At 39.0% G+C, this 24,156-nt stretch overlaps 1 protein-coding gene and 2 long non-coding RNA genes across 9 annotated transcripts in view; 1 reads left to right on the top strand and 2 right to left on the bottom strand.

Annotated features, from left to right (window-relative positions):
• LOC140343726 (protein FAM3A-like) overlaps positions 1 to 23,098 on the bottom strand; it is a 33,064-nt gene extending 9,966 nt beyond the window's left edge. For 2 of the 5 annotated variants that reach the window (XM_072430593.1, XM_072430592.1), the window contains exons 1-7: positions 22,829 to 23,091; positions 13,090 to 13,164; positions 7,842 to 7,952; positions 6,587 to 6,610; positions 4,912 to 5,035; positions 3,642 to 3,700; positions 1,637 to 1,687 (exon numbers count right to left, since the gene is read on the bottom strand). In XM_072430593.1, the coding sequence (XP_072286694.1) occupies positions 1,637 to 1,687; positions 3,642 to 3,700; positions 4,912 to 5,035; positions 6,587 to 6,610; positions 7,842 to 7,952; positions 13,090 to 13,164; positions 22,829 to 22,892 (508 nt within the window). In that variant the 5' untranslated portion in view covers positions 22,893 to 23,091. Of the gene's footprint in view, positions 1 to 1,636; positions 1,688 to 3,641; positions 3,701 to 4,911; positions 5,036 to 6,586; positions 6,611 to 7,841; positions 7,953 to 13,089; positions 13,165 to 22,828 lie in introns of all 5 variants that reach the window. The other 3 variants (XM_072430596.1, XM_072430595.1, XM_072430594.1) reach the window with 3 other exon arrangements.
• Positions 1 to 24,156, top strand: part of LOC140343731 (uncharacterized) — a 554,400-nt gene that overhangs the window by 466,289 nt on the left and 63,955 nt on the right. The window lies entirely within an intron of this gene.
• LOC140343728 (uncharacterized) lies at positions 15,392 to 17,434 on the bottom strand. Of its 3 annotated transcripts, none has more exons than XR_011923406.1 (5): positions 16,046 to 17,434; positions 15,873 to 15,932; positions 15,703 to 15,762; positions 15,532 to 15,591; positions 15,392 to 15,449 (listed from the first exon to the last, which is right to left on the bottom strand). It is a non-coding gene; the product is annotated as an uncharacterized lncRNA (long non-coding RNA). The 3 variants fall into 3 exon arrangements; XR_011923405.1 differs by having other exon boundaries at positions 15,398 to 15,591; positions 16,046 to 16,111; positions 16,294 to 17,434; XR_011923404.1 differs by having other exon boundaries at positions 15,398 to 15,591.

Here is a 24,156-nt window from a genome sequence, read left to right as displayed (position 1 = left end):
GCACAGTGGACTCAATACAGTTATTTTGTATTGAATCCAAAACAAAATTATTTGAATTTCCTGCCACGCCTCCCACACGAACCGTCGTAATGCACCGACTTACCCGGAAAACCCCAGAGAACGTTAGTGCAGTCGCTGGGAGAGGATTGAAGAAGGAGGACGCTGCCCGAGGACCTGGATGGACGAGCAGGACGCGGGGGGATGCCAAAGGAACAAGGTAAGTGGGGTTTTTTATTGTTTTTTAGTGACCCCAATTTGACTCGTGATTACCGCTAGGAGGGTTAAAGTAAAGATAACAGAGACTGTTTAGCCAGGGAACATCCGATTGCCTCATGGAATCAGAAAGGAACTTTTTTCCCCTGTTGAAGCAAATTGTACCAGGGTGTTTTTTGCCTTCCTCTGGACCAACTATGTCTTATAGGGTTTTATGTCTGGGATATGTTTTTTTTCCTGGTGGTTGAACTTGATGGAGTTGTGTCTTTTTTTAACCTAACCTACCATGTAACTAAGTTATGTGTAACAATTTTAACTAAGTAGTACTACCTGTCTTTAGCCTAAAAATACTTTAAGAAATTTCTGGCTCATTTCTGAAATACCCATTACATACTTCTGTAGTCTCATCACTGTGTATCAGCAGTTCAAGATTAGTAAGGCACTGGTGATTTTGGCTAGCCTCCTAGTCCACCAGGTTTGGAGTAAAGGTGCGTACACACTTCCAATTTTTATCGTTCAAAACGAACGACGAACGATCGATTGGGCAAAAAATCGTTCGTAAAAAAGTAACCAACAACGCCGACGAACGAGGAAAGTCGTTGGAAACGAACGACCGGACCGGCGGATCGGATTGGACGACGATCGTTGAACATCGTTCGTGTGTACGGTCGTTCGTTGATCGTCCATGGGCTGAGCATGCGTAATGAACGAACGTTTGTTCACTTTCCTGTCGTGCACATAGTTCCTCTATCGCTCAAACGATCGTATCTATTGTGTGTACAATATCTACGAACGATCGTGTCGTTATCTCTATGTGCAGGATCGGTGCTATACGATCGTTCGTAGATATCGTGCAGGATCGTTCGTCGTTCGTTTTCCAACGATAATAATTGGAAGTGTGTACGTAGCTTAAGATTTGGTGATGGCATTGCTGTGCTGCTCACTCTTAATTGTGAAAAGAAATCCCTGAGGAACAGTAAGGCAAATATTACCTTGTTTTCATTTCTACAAATCTAAGCTCTATCTACCCATCATAGTAAGAAATAGAAAAAAGAACAAGGAAGCCAACAGGTATTACTGCTAAAGCTATATGTTTGCCCTCTACTTGCAATATTGGAAAAAACACTAATAAAAAAAGTCAAACAATGACAAAAGTAAAAAAAGAGAAGTTACATCATCTTGTAACATGTTTTATTTATTTCTCTTTTTTTGAGAGAATCAAAAAAGATCTACAGATATCCAAATTCGATTTGAATATTTGTCAAATGTGGAGTAGTATACCCAATAAGATTTTTAACTAAACTTTGAGGTTGGCATCTGACAAGCAATCCTGCTGCTGGTGACAACTTAGAAACGAAAACATTTGTTCGATTACAAATTTATAAAATGCCATTTCGTAATTAAACATGTGTACGCATCTTACCTCCGTCCCACATATCAAATGATCTGGCTTCAATAAGCTCCCCACTTACTCCTGGAAAAATATAATTAAAAGCACTTTTTCTGTATAGACAGTACAAGGCAGAAACATATATTGCTTACAATGTACATATAACTCGAAAGCAAATTTAAAAAAAATATTTTTTATCCATACCTATATCTTGTGACCCATAGGTAGACAATCCCATTAGGGCTTACCTCACATCTCCAGGAAGACCGAATAAACATGTTCACTGAAAAGTCCAAGGAAACGTGTGCTTGCCGTAAGTGAGCAAAAACCTTTTGAACACAATGTGTTGAAAAAGGAAAAATGGGCAAATATATGGAATGGACTTTGGGCCAAATTGTGACTGGTAGATGACTAAAAGAATCTACCAGGACACACACTGCATAGCTTACTGTGCTTAATGTTACATAGATACAAACCAGTCAGGGTGTCCATGCTGACTGTTGTCTACCACCATATGCAACTACACTGGCCAATCAGGCATCAGAACTAGACCATGAAACAACAGAAGAAGATGGTTAGGTCTAATTAAACTGTTGCTAGCAGTTTGGTGCCAGATACCACAAGATATCTTTTGAGGCTTAGCTTAGCTTAAAGAGTTGTTTTGGCATGAGGGAGAGCAGTGTGGAAGGTATAACAATTGCCGGTATGTACAGGAGGGGTGTGCAAAGAATATTTGGATAAGCAGTATATGCAGGACAGAAGGACAGAGGGTATAGAGGTCCTGGCCATGTGTCAGCTTAGAGCATCAGAGGAGATGGTGGTAGGTGATAAATGCAGGTGAGGAATGCAGATATTATGAAGGTGGCTTTTCTGTGCAGGAGAGGAGAATTTAGGATGAGGTTGTAGGTTGCACAAGCAAAAGAGAAATATAGGATGTATGGAGGAAGGCGGAAAGTGCAGAGAGGAATGCGGAGTGTATTGTAAGTGGTTTTTAAAGAAATGGAGTTTGGAGCATATAAAGTTGAGTAGTATGTCCAGGAGAGCAGTGAAGAGGGTATGATGACAGGAAATATACTCGGAAGAACAGTGGAGAGTTGTGAAAAGGCAGTAAGCAAAGTAAAAGAGCGGGGTAGGATTTATGCCAAACAGCATGTGAAAGAAAAATTCAGAATTTAAGACAAGAAACTCAATGTTCAGTAAAGTAATAGTAAAAGGTATGCCAGAAGCCTATGTGCAGGGGAGAACCATAAAGTATATAACAGCAAGCAATATATGCACAGGAGGAGTAAAGAGGGTAACCCAGCAAGGAATATGTACAGGAGAGGGTGAACAGCTTATCGTTACAGGCATTATGTGAAGGAAGTGGAGTGGACATAAGGGGTATACAACATGTCAGAAAGAGCAGCAGTAAACGCAGGAAGAGAGTGGGGAGGGTATAATGGCAAAAAGTATGGTGTGGTGGGATTGGGGGGTTGTGGTGAGATGCGGGGGGGTGTTCAGGTGTTACTGAGATATCTAAGGGGGACACAGATATGCATAAGCCTATCTTGGCTGCAGTATCCCACAGCCTAAGATACTTTTGATCAGTGCTGTAGAGTGGCAGATGGGATCTCTCAAAGCTAGTCAAAGCACAGAGGTGCACAAACAACTTAAGAAACTACTGGTAAATAGAAACAGTAGTGCCCATAACTCAATGTTTGTCAGGGAGCCATTCCTAACTATCCTTCAAAAATACAAAGCAAACCAGACTCTCAGCACCCTTGTATATTCAACCTGGTACTGCTGTTTATAGACTACAAGGAAATGACCACCACCAGCATCCTCCTTAGAGGTCGGTACCCACAAACAGAGAGCCCAGAAATTGTATTGGGTTGGGAATACATACAAGCTGAGAGTATGGTTTGTCATATAATCATGCCCAGAGAAATATGTGTAGGAGAAGCTTCCTGCCAGGCCCAGATCTGACAAGCCACAGCACATTGCAAGGTGTTTATAGTAACAACATTGTACAACATCCACACCTATTTCTGTCACTGACCATTAACAAGAGCAATGTTCAAGCCCCGGCCAACGTTGTTCTGGACACTGCTCATCAACCTGTAATAAGATGACCAAGAATGGACCAAGACTGAGCATAAAGAGGCACAACATCCATTTACATCAATAATTGTTTATTCTTGGCTTGCAAGTGCTGCCTGAAGAACATTACATTCATGTTCATTCATACATTTAAAAAAAAACGTTTTAAAGCCCATGAAGTGGGCCTATACAGAAAGATTAATAGGCTGCCGTTTCTGACCTCGGTCTATAATATACAGTTTACCTGGCTGACGTTCTGATCCTCCATTATTATTTATTATTACACAGTATTTATATAGCACTGACATATTACGCAACACTTTACAAAGTCCATAGTTATGTCACTAACTGTCCCTCAAAGAGGCTCATAATCTAATGTCTTTAGTAAAGTCTAAGGTCAAAATATTAGGGGAGGAGCCAATTAACCTAACTGCATGTTTTAGAATGTGAGAGGAAACCTGAGTACCGGAATACAGCTAAGGTATTTAGATTCCAATGTAAATATTTCTTACATCTCAAAGCTGAACTCCAGCAAATAAATAACGACATAACATATGATAATTTAGCTCTATAAGTATCTAAATTGTCCTGGTATCAGCTTCCTGCAGTTTACTGTGCAATATATAAATTAGAGTTAGATGGTGAAGAAGCAGCACAGTAAACAAATCAAATGTGCAATAATCCAAGGGGCATGCTAACAGAAGAAAACGGTTTATACCGCTTACCTGCACCTACAGTACAGAGAGCAGTGTGGCATAACTTCCAAAGTTATCTATGCATTTTCAAGTGAGAGTAACAGTTAAGAGAACACCACAGTGAGCCCATGTCAGCATTATAAAGGATCCAAATTAGATCCAAATAAAGGGTAACAGGTTGTTCCCCTTAGCCTTCCACAAAATAGGTGTAGAAAAATGCTAGTTCCATCTAAAATGTGTAAACACAAGTCAGTTTTGAACAATGCACATTTTTGGAAATAAATGTATAAATAGGTCTTTACCCATAGCAACCAGACTACATTCCAGCATGTAGTAGAATCCTTAGCATGGGGACTTTTATGATGTTTGCAAAGAACTTATTTATGTGTGTAATAAGTCAGAAAATGACAACTTCCAATTCTGAATGGGAACATTGGCATCAGCTGCCAATGACTTTCCTGACAGGTTCCTGTTTGGTATTTATTTTGGTAAGAGATGAAGCAACACAGCCCTAAATTTTTATCAAACACTTACATTCTATCTTCAAAGCAGATCTTGGGCCCAATGACATTTGCAGCACCGCTCACCACTCGGAAGGCAAAATGCTTATCAGGACAGGGCTGCGGTAAGCCACACTTAAACCTCCTAGGACGTGGATCTAAGAGAAAAGACAGTAAATTGTCACAGAGAGATAATGAATAGGTGGAAGACGAATTATGCAATGACGTGTTTTTCATGATAACAAGTGTTAGGTGTTCCACATTTTAACTGTGATGTCCGGCCTCAGCTTCCATTCCACTGAAGAAATTAAGCACATGCACTGCATAATGGGAGATTTGTCTTGCACAAGGGAATTTAACTACTAAAAGAATTAAATGTATTGCCTATCCTAGTACTTCTAGTTATCACAACACTTAACCTGTAAACTTTAACTATCCCCATACACGTAAACCTAACAATCTAGGTTACACCAACATTTTAAACGGAATCCTTTAAATGTAACTGAACGTGAAAAATTGTCCCTTGAAGTAAAAGTACCTGAATCTGTCTCGATATCATTATCCTGTAATAGGCTGTGTAATATCACTATACAGGGATGGGCATAACCAACAGTAGTCAATTAAACTCTGTTGCAGTGCAGTGTGCTCACAAACTTCACTGTCCAATCAGTAAGCCATGAGTGTATTTTGGCAGAGTTTATGAAGCTGTGGAGCTGCAGTAGAAGGAAAGGAGCTTGATACACAGGTAGGGTTGGTCTTTGGCACAGAACATTTATTGAAAGGAAACAAGAGTATGCAGAAAGGGTTCAAGTTTGCAAAAGGGATGGTTAGTTTTAAAGCTAGTGTAGACTATAACCAAGCTGTGAACATTTAAGTATTTACACATTCAGAACAAGCAGCAGATGAACTTTAAAACAAGCCTCAATTGATGCTCATAGCTGCTTGTACTGTTAATTAATTCATTATCAAATAATCAGCAGAAGCACCACTGCTGTCCAGAGCTTTTCCTTAGCAGCTCAGCTCCCCTTCCAAAAGCTTCTGCTCTTTCCTTACATTAGAGAAAAGAAAGATACTTAGTCACTGCTGGAAAAAGGAGAGCAAGAAAGTTCAGCTGATCTTTGCAGAATAATTGCTCCATAGTGCAATTTCAGTAGGGACATATTTCAATACATTTTTAACTCACAAATGATCTTGTTATTGCTCTGCTATTACCTCCACACTGCTGATACTTAAATGTATCTGGCCACAGGCTCAATTCATAATGTTTTATACAAGTATGATCATCTTTAGTTTTGTCCTTGTCACAGTAATTTTTCAATATTATTGAAATTAGTTTTGCGAATTGACCCTCATGCATGACATACTGACACTGGAATGAAAAAGCATTTACTGAACAAAAAAGGGTGGAAATGGGCACAAAGAATAATAGAATTCCAGAAGTCTGAGCTGTCTGTTTCAATGAATGATGGTTATGAATGGAGCTTATTTTATGTTTTACTGTGCAGAATATACTGTGCTGCTATACAAGTGCTGCAGTGACATGTGCTTTGGATGCAGTGCAATCAAACTACCCTAAAAGCTCATGTGCCACAGTTAGTGATAATTCCATGAGGTGGTAAGACCATTAGTAAATGATTTTGCTTTTAGTGTAAAATCAAGATTAGAAATAATGTAGTCAAGATTATCCAGATATTGGTGTAAATACTTACCAGCTGTACTGCTCACTTCAGGACCTGTGGACGATGAGGACAATTAGGGCATTGGGAAAAAAAAAAACAAAACAACTAAATCAGCATTATAGGGTTAAAGAAGAACCAGTAAACCAGTGGTGCCAACTCATCAGATCTTTTTTAATGAGTTTTTTTATTTTAGGAAATAAAATGTGTCAACCTTTTTCTTTGTTAATTTATTTAACTATCATTTTGTATTGTATAGATATAACACACACTTTATGACTAAAGGTTTGAGCACACCTGACCATTATACCTGTATGACCTTGTTGGACATTCCAATTCAGTTTAAGACATCATCAGAGTAAGGTAATGGCCAAAATGTACTGAATTGTATTGTGCCATACATGTTCATGTTGTTTTGCAGAGTAAACAAGGTAAAAGTATACTCGCTATATATATAAATTAATATGTTTAGCATTTTTTTTTGGTAAATCATTTTGACTTGGTCATTTTAAAAGTAGCTTGCAAGCCAAAAAAGTATGGGCACCCCTGCTTTACACCCATATAGCACAATTTAGGCAAAGGGATCACAAGAATATGTGCATTACAAATATTTGGCGCTTGCTACAGTTTCTATAGATGCAAAAAAGCTGTGTTCAGTTTAGGTAAGCTGGGTCCATTAAAGGGAACCTGTAAATCTGTACCTATAATAGCTAAAGCCTTATGTATTGTTCAACTGGGCAGTAAAAAAGGCCTTCAGATAACCCCTGACACTACAGGTAAGTGCCACGTATTCATTCTTAGATAAACTGTGGCAAAGATGGTGAACTTATCAGAGAATGCAATCAGGTTTCAACTTCTGCCTTTTGGCAAACATAACATAGTATTACTATTACTACCTTTCACTCAAGTTTTGAACCACTAAGTAACATATCAACCTAAGTAACATTTCAAAATGAGGTAACATATCAACCTATCAACCTTTGTGAAATTTTAAAGTAAATAACCTTAGGACTGGCAATTTATCCTCTAAAAAAACTTCTCTGCATTGCCCTCAACAGCCAGTTTTTAAATTTATTTGTGTCATTTGCAACCCCTATTTAATTTACAGCGCTGCGTAATATGTTGGTGCTATAAAAATCCTGTTTAATAATAATAATAATAATAATTATTAATAATAATGTGCTCAAGGTATAGAAAGGGAGGTAGAGGAATGGCTGTTGGGGCAAAACCCATATCTTCACATACTTTTAATTACAAAGCCCAAAGTGAAAAATAATCAATTACTTACCACCTAGAATTTGCTGTAACCTCGGGAAGCCACTCTGTCCACCCAACATAATTCCTGCTAAAATCCATGTCAAGCCCACTGTGAGGAGAACTACGATAATACGAACAGGACCTGCCAACAAGTTAGTCTGGATAAACACCTCTAAAGTATTACTTCAGCTTAATTGTAAGTTCTTACAAAGAATTAGAAAAGCTTCTTAGCAAGCTTCAAAGAGCTTTCTTGTAGACGTTAAAACACCTTACATTTCTGGGTTGGGAATGTTTAACAAACAATTTAAAATGTGAAACTATCCTCTTACATAGGCTGCTAGAAGGTTTTAGGAGGCTTTTAGAAAGCTTCAACTTTTATTCAAGCTGCCATTTCTGACCTGGTTCTAAAACTACAGTTTGGTTGTTGTTCTGATTTTAAAACCTTGAGTTTCTCTGACCCAGAATGAGTGTGCATGCAGTTCAGTTGTTTAGCTAATTGTGGCACATCTGGTCACACTGTAAACTGTGTGTTTGTTTCATCAAGAGATCAGTTTAAAATCGGGCAATTTGCAGAGTTCAGCATTGGCAGCATACAAAATCTGAATTTTTGAAGATTGCAAAAAGCTTCTACGTTCAAGACCATACTAATAGGATATACATAAAACCTAATAGTCATTTAGTTTTCTAAAGCATTGTGTTTTATAATCTTTAAAAAAAAATAAAAATAAAATACTTTTCATCTTTTATTGTACATCAGCACTGCTAGTCTCTTGCATCCTTATTCCAGACACTTCCTGTCCTGTATACATGAACTTCAGCAAAAGCTGCATGTCATCCCTTAAAGGTTTTCACATAGTGAGAAAAATGAAATATGCTGGGGCAATGAATTTAAAATATGCAAAATTACTTTACATTACCATGTTAAAGCAAAAGTAAAGTCTGTTGGCTGTCAGGTAAGATTTAAATGAGATTGTAAGCCTTTGCTGTCAAAGATGTTTTTTCATCCCTTTTTTTTAAAGTGTGCACTGAGACCCACATCTCTCATGCACTTGAATGAGAACTAAATTGTGATTTACAGCTTAGGTGATTCTTTACCTTACAATAAATTAACAAGCATGCAAATTTGAGGCGTACGATAATGCACATGCATACGGAAACATAATCACATATTCTGTCAGGTTTCAGCAGGTATAGACCTTATATGTACTACCATTCATTTCTAGGCATGTAGAAGGTAACTGAAACCTGTTTTATAACCATTAGCTTCTGTGCGTTTCATACAATTAGCCATTACAGTTATGTAAGCACTGGCTACATAATATCTAGTACAGGGATGCCCAACCTACAGCTTGCGGGCCACATCAGGCCCACAGAGCTGTCAGATCCGGCCCTCTCCTCATTCCCTCTCTGCTTGTAATTTTGCGGGGCATGTGGTGCTCGCATCTTCTGTTTCCCTATTGAGATCATGCTACCAGCAGAGGGAGCTGCTTGTACTGTGAGATAATCCCAGCAGCAGCATGAGAGCTGTATTCATACTTCTGTCATTATCGCCATGTATATATACATCCTTAAATCTCCTTCACTACTTGCCAAAGAAATGCGAAATTTTCAGGTTACACAGGGGACCCTAAGAGCTGCTACTAAACAAAATTAAAGCCCTGTATACAACAAGTTGCCAGATACAGGGTTACAAGCATAAAATCCTAACAACAATTAGGGATATTTTCACATTCAGGGGCATATTTTAAGACCAGGGTTCCCAAATTGAGTTTGCATGTTGGGGACCTCCTGGGGCCACTTTCATGGCAATGAACATTAGGGTACAGGTTGACATTTGAAAATCTGGCCATCGATAATCCGGTTTCTTCAGTTTTCCGGCATGATATAGGGACTGTAGAATACTGTTTTGCCTGTTTTGATAGCGCTGTTGTGCAGAAACAGCTGTTAGGTCTTGCTTGCTACACTAAATACACCTTGATAGGTCCCTGCTGCCTGCTCCCTGGAACTGTGCCAGTGTTCGCAGGTGCTGCAAGAGGAAGGCTGGCCTGTGTGTGCCTGTACTGCCAATTGTCTGTGCGCTGTGATGCCCTTAAAGTTCAGACTGGCAGTAAGGTTGCGATGCGGTTACCTCGTCCTGGTGCCATGGACCCCTGCCTAGGGTGGGATGCTCAGTACCACTCACTGCTGCCTGCTGTCAAATCTACAGACGCTGCGGTGCGAGGGACTAAAAGGCTGGCGAGCTGCCAGTTACACATAGCTGGACACTTACATTCTGTGACACTCAATGTCTGTGTAACAGAGGGATGTTAGCAACTGGTCCTAAAGATGTAGTAGTAAGAACATGTATTACTTGGCCATCTGGCACATGAATTATATTTCCCTGGAAGTACCCATTGCAGAGATTTTTGATTTGTCATCTTTTTTATTTGGTGCATGTATGTTATGGTAACTAGAAACATTTCAATTTAATTTCATTTTAATTTAAAACTTTTCTAGTTTTAAACATACATTTTTAATGTTTGTTTGTATTGTGGCCCGCGAGTTTAATCCCAATGTCAACAGCAGCCCCCAGATGAAAAAAGGTTGGGCACCACTGATCTAGTACTTCCTAAAGCTTGTAATGTCAGTCCAGCCAGAAGAGAACGGCATGTTTCCAAGAAAAGGATTTTATGGCGAGTACAAATATCCTATTTTCATTTTAGTACAGTAGGGATGGCTGGAACCCTATTCGGAATGTTATCTATCTGTGTCCCTTTTAAAGTTTGCCCTCACTTCCTGTCTTGAACCATTAGTTACCATGATATTAAGTCCACTGAAGGACACTTTTCGTGCACCAAAAAGCAGTTCAACTAGGGGACTGGCAACACAGCAACAACTGCTAATAGGTCCAACAAATAATAACAAATAACTACTACATGTCACTCATAGCCACATGAAAGCCCAACACCCTACGCCTGCCTCAGCTAAGACACAAGAGTTAGCTATAAAACTGGACAAAACAGAAGATCAGGTAGAAGCCTAGCAAGCAATCAAAGAAATCAAAGAACTGATGCAGGATGCCTGAAGAACAAAGTCACTTACAGATCCAGTAACCTACAGAAAACCTACAGAATTTGCTTGACAGGAAAAAGGGTAGACCTAGTCTCTAGTACAGAATTGTGGTCCCTTTAGGATACAAAAATCAATATCTGAAAGACAGACTACCATAGCACAAACCATGGCCACACGAGGGTAATCCCCTAAGGATATCGGAGCCAGACAAAAGATTAGAAATAATGTTCTGGGCCAAAGGGTAGGCTGTGGCACCTAGGCATTAAGAGATATGTTGCCCTAGAGTCTATGCTAACTTCTCTCTCAACCATAGGTTGTCTAATTCTCTTGAAATGGATATGCCATGACAGCACCATAGAGCTAAATGGGGGGGGCAGCAAGCTAATGAACACCTAGCTAAAAAGAAAGGGGACCACTAACCAGGAGTGCAAGGGCTGCACCACAACCCATAGCAAGGGTCAAAACACTGGAACGGTGGGGACCTTTAAGTACACTGCAACAACATCTGCAAAGATCCCTGGAGGAAGAAGGATACTGGCACACTTAGGGGACACAAGGTGAGATTTTTAGACCACAAAAAGAACTGTCCAAAGGTATGGATGCTGATGGAGCAGATGCCCCTATAACAAGAAGGATTGATAAAATGTCAGTGTACAATCTTATACCTCTGGAGTTCCTTAATCCTTATCTGTGAATGATTGGAAAAATTCACTTTACTATTGAAGGGTAAGCTTTCTAGGATAGCAATTACTGAAAACTATACAATGCTCAGAATCTCATTAGACTATTCTACTATAAAAAATGGCATGGTAAAATGGACGGTGCACTTTCCCACTAAGTCAGCGGAAGATGTTCTTCTTGCTTTCTCTAGAGCATGGAAGGTTCTCCCATTGGCTATGTATAGGGAGATGACCCTTAAAGTGCTCCATGGGGCATATATTTCTCTGCGCCGTGTATAGCTGATGGGTTATAATCCTACTAGTAAAGCTGCGTACACACATGCAATTCTTGTCATTGAAAAGGATCTTTTATGATCCTTTCCAACGATAAGAACCACACGATGCATCAACGAGTGCTGCACATACACCATTCTGCTATATGGAGAGAGGAAGGGGAGAGCGACAGAACAGCACCCTGCTGCGCGCCCTCCCCCTTCCCTTGCATTAGGATCGCTCGTCGTTCATCGTCAGTGGATTCGCCAGGATGGATCCACGGATGATGAACGGCGCGGGCGGTACACACGCCAGATTCTCACATTTGTGACACTTAATCTACGTACACACGTCAAATTTTTCTCGCCCGATAAACGGCTCAGGGCAGATATCGGGCGAGAAAAATTTGACGTGTGTACGTAGATTAAGTGTCACAAATGTCCACATCAAAATGCGGATTTGAACCATTCTTTTTGGAACTGTCCGAGTATTAAAAGATGTTGGCATCAGTGGCCTATTATGTTACCTAATCCTTGACTAATTATGTACCCTTAACATCTGAATGGTCAATTCTGGGTTCATTTGATTTGAATGGAGCGAGAATTACCAGAGGAAACAGAACTTTGTTATCTGTTGTTTCCTGTTGTTTCTGGGCAAAAAACAATAGTGCATAAATGGATAAACTCAGATCCACCCACATTAGGTCTTTTTAGAGAAAAATTGGATCTTGTTTTTAAAATGGCCTGGGTAGAAGCCTCCTTAGAAAAAGAGTCCAAGGTTTCACTTTTTTGAAACCTAGGATACTTATATATAAACTCAACCCCATTCTACAAAAGCACAAATTATGAGAACTACTTCATGGTATACCTTAAGAATGTTTGACAATGATCCCCCAATACTTACAGATGTTGATTGATTCTTGCAATTATTAACACTGGTTTGTCTAACCCAACTGTTAATTTGAACTGTTTGAATGAAACTAATGAAACTTTTTATTTTATAATGTTTGTAACCTTGTTTTTTCCTGTTGTTAATTGTGTTTCTCTTCTGTACTGTTATATATGTATACATCCATCAGTATTTAAAAATATTTAATCAATATTAAAAAAAAAATGTCAGTGTACACTTCAAGTAGTTGCTCTGCTAATGGGAGTAGTCCAATAGAACCCTGGTACAGCAGAGCCAAGGACTTGTTTGCAATTAATTTGCAATGAATTGTTGGAAAAGTATTCAAGTGCCTGTAAATAATAATAGCCAAAAGATAAGTCACTTTGGAAACAAATCTGGTTAAGTTACCTGCTAAACGCATAATGTAGCCGAGAAGCACACTTCCTGCCCGAGTACTCTGGGCTTTTCCAACTCGGACTCTCCCTGCATAGAGAAAATAAAATGAAACCATTCTCTTATTTATTCCCCAGGTCAAAACTATAGATGTTATGACATTCATTTTCTCAAAAGCACACATATATCGTAATGCCATCCTTTAAAGTAGTGGGATTCATTAAACTAAACTTTTCAACAAAAGATTATGAAAGATTCCATTGCTTTCCTTATTGATTTTTTGTCTTTTTACCCTCTGAACAACTGATTCAGAATAATGTGTGCAGCACTAAATGTTGCTTATAATGGTTCAAGGAATATGGCAAAAGGTTTGAGGCAGTACCTTGACCAATAATTTGGAATGCCCTAGTTGTCAGTAGCTTTTTGTTAGGTAATATCCAAGGAATAATCTATTAAACCATTGAATACTGTGCAATCTGATTAGCAAAAACCATAAAAGGGGGTGTTTTTTGTACAATATATCTGCCTGAAATTCTTCCTAATTGGCTTTAGCAGACCTCAAGTGTGTAATATATAAAATAGCACCCTGGCTTATTACAATAGAGTAAAGCAGTACAGAGAACCATTACCTAGGCTTCTTTAAGGCCACTTTCAAAAGCAGAAAAAGAGCACCATATTTGTGGGATACGGTGAGCTGTATCTTTCCTTAAAATTAACATTTGTATACTGCAAGCAACCAAGTCTTTGGAGCTGCTGGGGCATGCTACAGCAGTGCTACACAGCTAATCTTCTATAATAAGGTTACTTACCTTTGACTACCATGACAAGTACACATTAAGCTATGGCACAATATATTTGTGCAACTGTCTTCTAAAGACAATTATTATGTATAAAGTTTTGTGGGACACAGAAGTGACAGAGCTCAGAGGAAGGAACCAGTATGCAATAGGAGACACAGACATCGGCAACTACAGGGATTGTTAACACACTGAGGCTGCAGTGCTAGAATGGGAGAAAGGTAGTGCACACATGCTGCCATCCCGGTGAGAATAATACCCCTTCTTTTACATTGCACCTTTATTAGAAATATTTTTGCTTTAAAGTAATTGCTGATCTAAAATTTAAGTTTTACAAGCTTTATAATACTAAATTGCTTTATTTATTGAAATAAATACAGAGATTTAAAAGTCAACCACTAGAGGACACTCTTTATTTCAGTCATTTAACCCTATTCATTTTCCTTGCTCTGTGTTTGCCAAGCTCCATTTAAAGTCTGGAAACAAATATACAGCAACATACCAGTGGTTAGTCTGAAAAAAGGAAAACTGGAAGAAGCATGTCTAATTACATTTTCAGGAAGTACAGAGAGAAATATAAATGCTACCACTGTTGACCCCCTACTATTGTTAAACTGTTTGGCTGCCTCTGATTGTAGAAATGAGTGCAAAGTCAAATTCCTGATCTGCATACTTGTTAAAATGTATTTAACATATATATAAATGTATTTAAGATGCAATCAGCAAGATAGTTAGACAAATAGCATTTACAGAAGAGCTTGATTTTGGCAGCATCAATATTTCCTCAGTGTAACCCATTTAGTCCTTTGATAGCCAATGTCGTGTACCATGGGCATCAAACATACTGACAGCTGCAATAGCGGTCAGTTGGCTTTACACAAAAGCAGCAGGCTAATGGCTTTATTGTAGAATTGATAGATTACTTTCATGCATGGCAGAAGCAGCACTCACCCCCACAGTCTCCTGCTCCTCTGGGGAGCTCTGCTGTCAGTGCTTCTGGTATACTGGTATATAGCTCGCAGATCACAACAAAAAAACTCATAAAATTATGCACTCCCACAACTATAGATGTATAGAAACCTCGATTGTGGTACACCTGTTGGATATTGTTATGCATGCTTGACTGTGATCAATAATTATTGGGTTACGGTTCCTTGTTAGCTATTATATTTTTTAGTTCTATAGGCTATTTTAGGTACTGTAGTTTTTCACCCTTTCATGAACACACACAATTTTGAGGTTAGGCATGATTGGAAACTACTATTTTGAAGAAACTTCAAATTTTAAGCTGCGTACACACTTCCAATTTTTATCGTTGGAAATGAACGACGAACGAGCGATTGGCCAAAAATCGTTCGTAAAAAAAGTAACCAACGACGCCGACGAACGAGGATAGTCGTTGGAAATAAATGCCCTGACCTCGGCCAGTCCAATTACCTTGCTATATTAAGTACACATATATTGTGAAGCCGACACATGGATATGAGACATTTTCACATAAACAATATATGAATGCTTACCAACACTTTTTGCCATCTGCCCTGATGGGCTCAGGACTTTCTCGCTCTCCCTCTGATACTGTAATAAGAGCAAACAAAACTAAAAAGGTAAATTACACACAATTATATGCAACCTACCTCTGTAAAAGTTGGGTACATACGTGGCTCAATTTCCACCACAGACTGTACTACCTCCTCTGCAGGGGAAACCAGTATCAACTCTGCAGAAAAAAAAAATCAAATACATATTTGCACTATATGTAAAAATAATCTATTTGTCATATTTAGAAAATTATACAGTTTTTCCTTATAACCATATACCGATATCCTACCTTCCACCTCTACTGGCTCCTCCGGACGGCCAGGCTGGTCAATTGAACCTACAATCAACTCTGCATAAAGAAAAAACAAATACATATTTGCACTATATGTAAAAATAATCTATTTGTCATATTTAGAAAATTATACAATTTTTTCGTATAACCATATACCGATATCCTACCTTCCACCTCTACCGGCTCCTCCGGACGGCCAGCCTGGTCAGGGGTCCCCAGAATGTACTCTGCATAAAAATAAAATCAAAAAAATTTTTGAACTATATGGAAAAAATATGTTTTTTCATGTTTACAAAATTATGCATTTTCTCTTATTAAATATCTACCAACATCCTGATACCTTCTGTCTCTACCGGCTCCTCCGGACGCTCCTGCGGCTGCTCCTCTACCTCCCGAGCACGCCGTCCTAATGCATAAAAGCAAAAACAGAAGCAAAAATTGTCATAAATAAATTTTTTTTAAAATTTCAAAACAATTTTTTAAACAAATGCAAATAAATTAAAAATAATTTTGTAAAAAATTACATAACCTATAACAAATATTTTTGAAAAAAATTAACTTGTACAAAGTGACAAAATTATTACTTACATTTTCTGTCAATACGTCGCCTCAACGTATGCAGCACGTCCCTCTCTCTGTTCTTCAGATCAGACCACCTTTTCCGCAATTGATCTTTGGAACGCTCCACATGATATTTGTGCTGCAATCTCCTCTGCAATTTCTCTAATATTCTATTTTTCCTGGCATTCTGTGACTTGTAATGACCCCTCCGACCATCATAATCACTTTTCTCCAGGACCTTCACCAAAACCTCCATCTCCTCTCTGGACATCTCATCTCCTCTCATAGGTGTGGCTCTCTGGGAAGACATAATTACATCACAGACAAACATATAACAGGAAGTGGGTGGGTGTTTGCAAAGTCCTGTGGGAAATCACAAGTGCAAAGTGCAAGATCCAGCGTGGTCGTTCGTACGAAAATTTGTCCGACAATTCGAACGAGAAACGAACATTATTGAGGTGGGTGATTCTGCATATTTTTACATGTTATCCTAAATATTATGTTTATAGTTTTGTTACATTTTATATTTTAATGTTTTTCACAGATCATGGCCTATGATGCATTCAATAATCCTGACTTCATGCGTGAGTTCATTGAGGCATACAGGTCACATCCCTGCCTGTGGAAGGTGAAGTCTGCGGAATATTCAAACCGACAGATGAAACTAAAGGCGTATCCCGCTATGGTGGAGCTCAGCAAGACCGTTCATCCTGCCGCTGACATTAAATATGTGAAACAAAAGATTCAAAACCTTCGTACAGTTTTTAAAAAAGAAATGAACAAAATAAAGGCTTCACAGCGGTCAGGTGCTGCAGCGGATGACGTTTATGTGCCTAAACTATGGTACTTTCATCTGTTGGAATTCACTGCAGATTAGGATGAAGGTCGCCCATCAGTGTGCAGCCTGTAAGAAGCGGACAAGGATGCTGGGGAAGGTACACACGGATGCTGAGGAAAGCCTTGATGAGACTCATGATCTTTTCAAGACACCAGACAGGTAAGTTTTTTAAAAATATTTTTATTATTAAATTTCTAAAAACACAGGCACAGCTACATATAGGAAAGTATAAAACTAGATATAGAGTTTTATTACAAACATTATTAAACAATTTTATTACAAACATTACAGACTATGTCATGCGATCCTGCCATTCAACTGCTCCAGTAGTGTTGATTCCTGTGGTGCACGTCACTTCCTGTATCGTTCAAACGATCGCATCTATCGTGTGTACAATATCTGCGAACGATCGTGTCGTTATCTGTATGTACAGGATCGGTGCCATACGATCGTTCGCAGATATCGGGCAGGATCGTTCGTTGTTCGTTTACCAAAGATATCAATTGAAAGTGTGTACGTAGCTTTACATTTTACAAATACAACTGGGGGTTATATTGTGCTTTTGTGCTCTAAAATAATTTTACCTAAAATTTGTAAAAAAAAAAAAAATGCACCAAACATTGGGTCTATTTATGAAGGTTTTCACCCAAAATACCTCAATATTCAAAAATGTATGAAAGTTGATTCATCAGTATTCTCCCCAGCCCCTTTTAGTGGGGCACACCACAGGCTGTTTTTGGGTGGTTACTGATGAGCTGGGTCACAATACAGAGGCTGCCACCCATCTACGATTTCTTCTCACCCAGCCTAAAATAATTTCTGGGTTGAACACTGTTCATGTATTTTCTAATTGAATCCAATGCAAATAAATATGTGAAATGTGGGTATATATTCAGAGAATCAGGAGTAAAAACATTAACAAAAACAGATACCATTGTGTGACATAAAAATTTAATCTACCAGCAATTTATTCTACAGAGTCTCTGCTTTTATAAAACATATTACAAAAATATTGTTTTCGATGGTTCAAGTTTTGGACAGAGTACAGGAAGAATAAGACCCTCTACGTATGTTTGCAGTCTGTGTCCCTGCCGGGCAGATTCACCCCTTGGTAGTGGTGACCACTATAATAAAGATGGAAATAACAGGAAGTTCCTAATTTTTTTTTTTTTTTTTACAAAAATAATAAAGGAAAGCAGAAAACTTCCAAAGAACACAAATGGTCTGATTACAATATTCAAAGATGGGGATTCCCCTTTTTTTGGGATATTTCCCCTAACTTCCAATACATATACAATGCATTGTGAGATACAGCAATACAGCAGAACAACTGTAAAGTAGGAAGCAAAGCCTACCCATGTAAAGAAACATGGCAGCATGCATGTAATACTATAACTACCAAAAAGAAAGAAGTTTGAGAAGAGAAAACATTCATATAGATATGCTAATATACATAAAGACTAGACACTCCCTTACAATATGCATACTACAGCTGAACAAACCAGTTTTCTTATCTCCAGCAGATAAGCTAAACATGGTAGCTGCACTACTCCCCCTGTATAAATATTGCAGTCATTTGTTATAACATTTGCATTTGAATTAAGGCTGTGTACACACGTGCAATAGTTGTCGTTGGAAACAAACGATCTATGACAGATCGTTCGATAATTGTTAACAAACAAAGTGCACAACGGCTGGTGAACGACACTGACAATTGAGGAATATCGCTGGAAACGCACGACCGTCCTGGCAGATCTGATTGGGCGACGATCGTTCTTAATCTATTGTGTGTACCGTCGTTCAGTGATCGTGGATTGTTCTGTGATACACTTTCTCCTGTACATGTCACTTCCTGCATCGTTCAAATGATCGTTCACAAACGATCGTATCCAGTGTGTACATTATTGGTGGATTATTTTGAACGATCGTATCGTTACAGCATGTACAGAATCGTGCACAATACGATCGTTAAAAATAATCGGGAATCACCAGCTTCCGACTGCGCATTCACGGGGAGCCGGTGTCACTCAAAGTGGGAGAAACCTGCCCCAGAGTGACATCATTATCACATAACATAAGATCTGAGCCTGCAATGGGAGAGTGGACGGGTTCGTCCAGGGACAGCCCGCCCACTTCCCCAAGCCTGGAAACTGCACCTTGACCTTCCCCTGACCCCACTCAGGGGTGCACCAGCCAGAGCCGCGGACCCCCATAATTTTCTCGCGGACCACCGTTTGGTGACCACTGCTCTAGACGAGTGATGGCAAACCTTTTAGTGCCCGAACTGCAACCCCACTTATGTATCACAAAGTGCCAACAGGGCAATTTAACTGGAATACTGAAGGCTTTAGTTTAGAAAAAAACAACTTATACAACAACATATTTTGTCTTAAAAGAAAAACACAATAACAGAGCTTTCAATGATACAAACAACTTGCATGCTTTTGAACAATTAATGTGTATTCTGCTGTTGTATGCATGCTGATAATTTTTCTAACCTTGGCTCATACTTTGTATATTTCGGAGCAACACATGCAGCACTCAAGTCATCTGTTAGCCTGTTTCTGTTGTCAGATTTGATATAATTCAAAGCTCAATCATACAAAAATCCAAAGGAGAGGACTTTCAAGGTAGATATCATCAACCAAATATTGAATTTAAAACAAAATTTTTTATAATAACATTAAAATCACAACGGATTCATTAAAAAGCTCATATATATATATTTTTTTTTTTTTTTTTTTTCCAAATGGGGGGTTGGCTTAACCATGACATCATTTAATGTTTAAATATAGGTAGATCCTTTTACCCTTCAATAATAAATATTAATGATATCTCACATTACAGGAATGCAGGAAGTTTTACTAAACGCATGCCAATTGCAAAGCCATGCAGCACATTGCACTGTGGACAGCAACACACAGTTACAGGGATCCCATTACATTCAACAGACACTTACCTTCTACCACAAGCTTTGTGTTGACCTGGTCCTGACTCGGTATAGCAGACTGTTACTCCTGTCCCTGGGCTGTGTAGCTCTCTTCTGTGTCTTCAGCTTAGTTTATACTGTACTTCCCATAACTAGGACAAACCAAAACAAGATCCCACCCCCTTGTCTACCTACCCTCTGCCTCACTTTCCACTCTCCCTCTGTACTTTCACCATTTCAATTCTAGATCAAGACCTATCAGCGTCAATACACATTATAGCTGTTTCTTCTCCCCCGTCTAGTATTTTGAGGGTTAATTTATAGCCCAACAGAGACTGACAGAGAGACAATGGCACAGCCAATGGGAGGCCAGCCAAAGTGGGGAGCACATGCCCACAGAGAGGCCTCCGGGTGCCACTTCTGGCACGCGTGCCATAGGTTCACCACCACTGGATTATGGGATGCTGAATGGAGTATCTCAGTGCCAACCAAATACAACAACACTACTGTACTACCTGCTAAAAAATATATATTTTTCAGCCATGCTCATTCATTTCAGTGATAATTAGATGGGCTAGGCATTTTTTTCAGCATTCCAAGCATATGCTAGAAAACCGCTTTCCTAACTATCTATTTAAACATTAGGTTAACCTTTAAAAAATCAAAGGCTGCAACTCTCCCCTCCCCTCCAATATCTCCTTCGACTAAAAGCAATTTATACACACAGTATGTAAAATCTGAAAGAGAGGATAATCCTAATGGGAGTACAATATTTGCTCCATTTAGATCTGTGCAATGGAGTAAAAAGTTGGGGAACACCACATGTCATAGGAAGGAGTTAATATGTACACACACACATGCAAATTTCTTATAATTTATATGCTTATGGCATAAAAGGGAATTCTTTATGTACTAAGCATGCCAATGCTGTAACAAAACAATGAATAACCAAATCAATGTATTGTACACTCTTCCATGACACGCTGTAATCAATATTTCTATAAGATTTGGTGTTTCTGCAGAATATTATAACAAATACAAATAAACCAAGGCCAGTGAATGATTCACATTGTAAAATGAAGTAAACGGAGCATGGAAAAGCAAGAAACTTGCAAATGTTGCTGAAAAGTGATGATCTGGTTACTACAGTAACATGAAATTCAATATTCTTTACATTAAACAAGTTCACCAGGCAACTTCTCAGGACACAACACTATGGTAATATAAGACTTTCAGGTTATAACACATCCTCAGCCCCCGACCAGGGAAGTGTAAATTGTGTCTACATAAAAATGGAGTCTATGGAGCCTGTAAAGAGAACCTGTTGATTTGCAATGCCAGTACCCTGCAGTTACTTGTGGTTTATATGCTTTAGATTCTGCACGCCCACCCCTCCTCCACCATCTTCAACCAGGAAAATTCAAGTAACTATAGGAAGTCTATGGCTTGTGCAGAGGCAAAATGAACCTGTTGGACTTGTAATGTCAGATCCTGCAGATTCTTTTCTTTATCTTCTGACACCCACCTGCTTTCCTGCATCTCATTGTTCTCTTCAACAATAAAAATTGAACTAAACTAGTAATTAAACCAGTGCGTATGGTTATGGAGTGCATGTTCCTTACTGCTCCACCATGTAGTAAGTAAGCCACTTTTATTTAGAGTGTCCACATAAGCTGAATAGTCAAGCTGTCTATGTATTAATTGACGCTAATATACTATATTGCTACAATTTTTAAGGTCTCCTACCCCCTGAGGAAGCCCACTGGGGCGAAACACGTCGGGCCTAAGACCCTAGTCTAAGCATTCAACATCTTATTAACACTAACAAAGTTTGGCCACAAGGGTCTCTAATGAGTTGTAAGGAGCCCTATTTGTATTCTTTTTGAATACAATTCTTTGCAGGGAACTATATGTCTTTTGATTTAGTGTAGTATTTGTATATGTTTTGTTTTTCACTTGGTTTATAATAAATGATTTTAAAAATTTTAATACTAGCTTGCCACTAAAAGCTATTCTTTTCACACTCCCTCCACATGCACGTCTGCTCCACCATGACAACAGAGGTGACTGGTTGTTGAGGCACCAGCACATGTGTAAGTGTCAATCATAATCCACCTAAACACAAGCAAACAGAGCAGCAGAATAGATAAGTAAAGACAAGTGTCCTCTTGGGTCAGCAACAAAGCATATACCTTTTTAAAGCCTAGTAATGATCATGTGACCGCTAGCAAAATCCCACTGGAGTCAGAAAAGCATTTTAGGTGATTGCCACTTGCAGAACAAGACACTCACTGGTCCGGGAGTCCAACCCTTTACCCCTCCTTCAATATGAAGACATGACTTATGTCTACAGCAGGTGACAACACCACCACTGCTTTACAAGGCAGTGCATGAGCGGTGTCACCCTTACAAAAAAGGCGACAGGCTTGTAAGCCTAAATTTTTTTTCCAATAGAGTTACAGAAATAATACAAATATTACAGATAGGTTACACGGTAGATGATTTCAGCAATGTATTTAAATGCATCTTCTAGGTTTATGATAGTGCTGCTAAGAATGTTCAATGAGTAACAACAGGTAAGTCTGTCCTTACATCAGCATGGGATTTAAATAATTCTGGTCCTAATATTATGAAATGACCAGGAAACAGGATAATAAGGGACATCCTGGTTTTATTCACATCTCTATAGGTAATTGCCAGCAGTCCCTGGCGATCAAAGGCAGATGGTACTATACCCAGTTACAGGTGTCTCCATGCTGATATTTCTTGGTACCTATCAGAGGCTCTGCCCTTACCTGTGTACACTGGACCAGCAATATCACTGTACAATAATGCTACGTCTTCCCTTCTCGACCACATCCGGAAGTATCGGTAGCCCTGGCCGCAGAATTCGGTCTCCAGAGTGTCGTCAAAGCTACAGCAGATCCCAGCTTGGGATTGGTTGGCCGTGCACTGCTGAGGATACCTAACCTGCTATCAGGAGGAAGGTAGCCGCAAGAGGTCAGCGTATGCAAAGCGCAGAGCCACCAAATGCGTAGCCACACCTTAGTGAGCAACCGGCGCCATTTCCGTACACCCATACAGCCTGGTTAGCAAACAAAGGTGGCCATATTGCTTCACCAAAGTGAGGATGTATCAAATGTGGTGAATATTCACAAAAAGGTAATAAAAGCTGCCTATTACAAATAGATATAAATAAGTATTACAAATCTTTGTGTAAAAAGCGTGGATTATCTTATCTTTGTCTAAAAGAGTGACTCTTCAAAACTTGTTGTGGGAGTTATCATTGACTTAAAGCGGAACTTAAAGCAGGACTAAAGTGAAAAAAAATCACACCTTTAATCCTGTAGATCCCTCAATGGTGCTGGACCTTACTTTGATCCAGCGGCGATCAAGATATAAAGTGGCAGTGCTGTTGCACTAAAAAAATACATTTGTTTCTTTACATAAAAGGGTTGTCTACCATTTTATGTAAAGTAAAAGTGTTGAGTTGAGGTCAGCTTTAAATTCCACTTTTGAGTTTATAGGATTAGGTAGGTAATTTTTTCAGAAATGGGCAGGTGATGTCCCTTCTGCAATAATATGGCTTACCTGCCTGAAATAATAGATGTGATATAAATGTGCACCATCAGCCTTAATTGCAAGGGAAACACCACAATCAAGGTTTACCTTGCATGATGTGATGTGCCAAGGTAAATGAACTTCCACTGTTTAAAATTAGGAATCAATGTAGGAATGGAAATAGAAACCCTGTACATGTAGCTAATGTAGGGGTCTGCCTTTTTCTATCTTCTTGCTAAGTTGTAATTTTGTAAATAGCAAATAAAGTTGTTGAAGTTTTCCTGCCCCTGATAGTGGCTTGGGAAACCCCATCAATAGATAGAGAAATGCAGGAGCTCAGATGTTTTATATTGCTGTTATTATTTCTGGTTAATGTCCCAGGAAGGGAGCCCCTCTGCTAACAGAGACCCTGTCCTGGGTGGAGGCACTGCCAACTTTATTAATATCCTCACTCTTCCACATAGCGAAGGCTCAGGATCCTCTCTGTTATCTACAGGTTAGCGCCATAGCTTGTTTTGTGGGAGTCATTTACATTACCCCCCCATAACAGGGCTACACTAAT

This window comes from Pyxicephalus adspersus, chromosome Z (genome assembly GCF_032062135.1).
Source record: "Pyxicephalus adspersus chromosome Z, UCB_Pads_2.0, whole genome shotgun sequence".
NCBI lineage: Eukaryota > Metazoa > Chordata > Amphibia > Anura > Pyxicephalidae > Pyxicephalus > Pyxicephalus adspersus.
The sequence above is the reverse complement of the archived record's forward strand: the minus strand, read 5'-3'. Positions and strand labels throughout refer to the sequence as shown.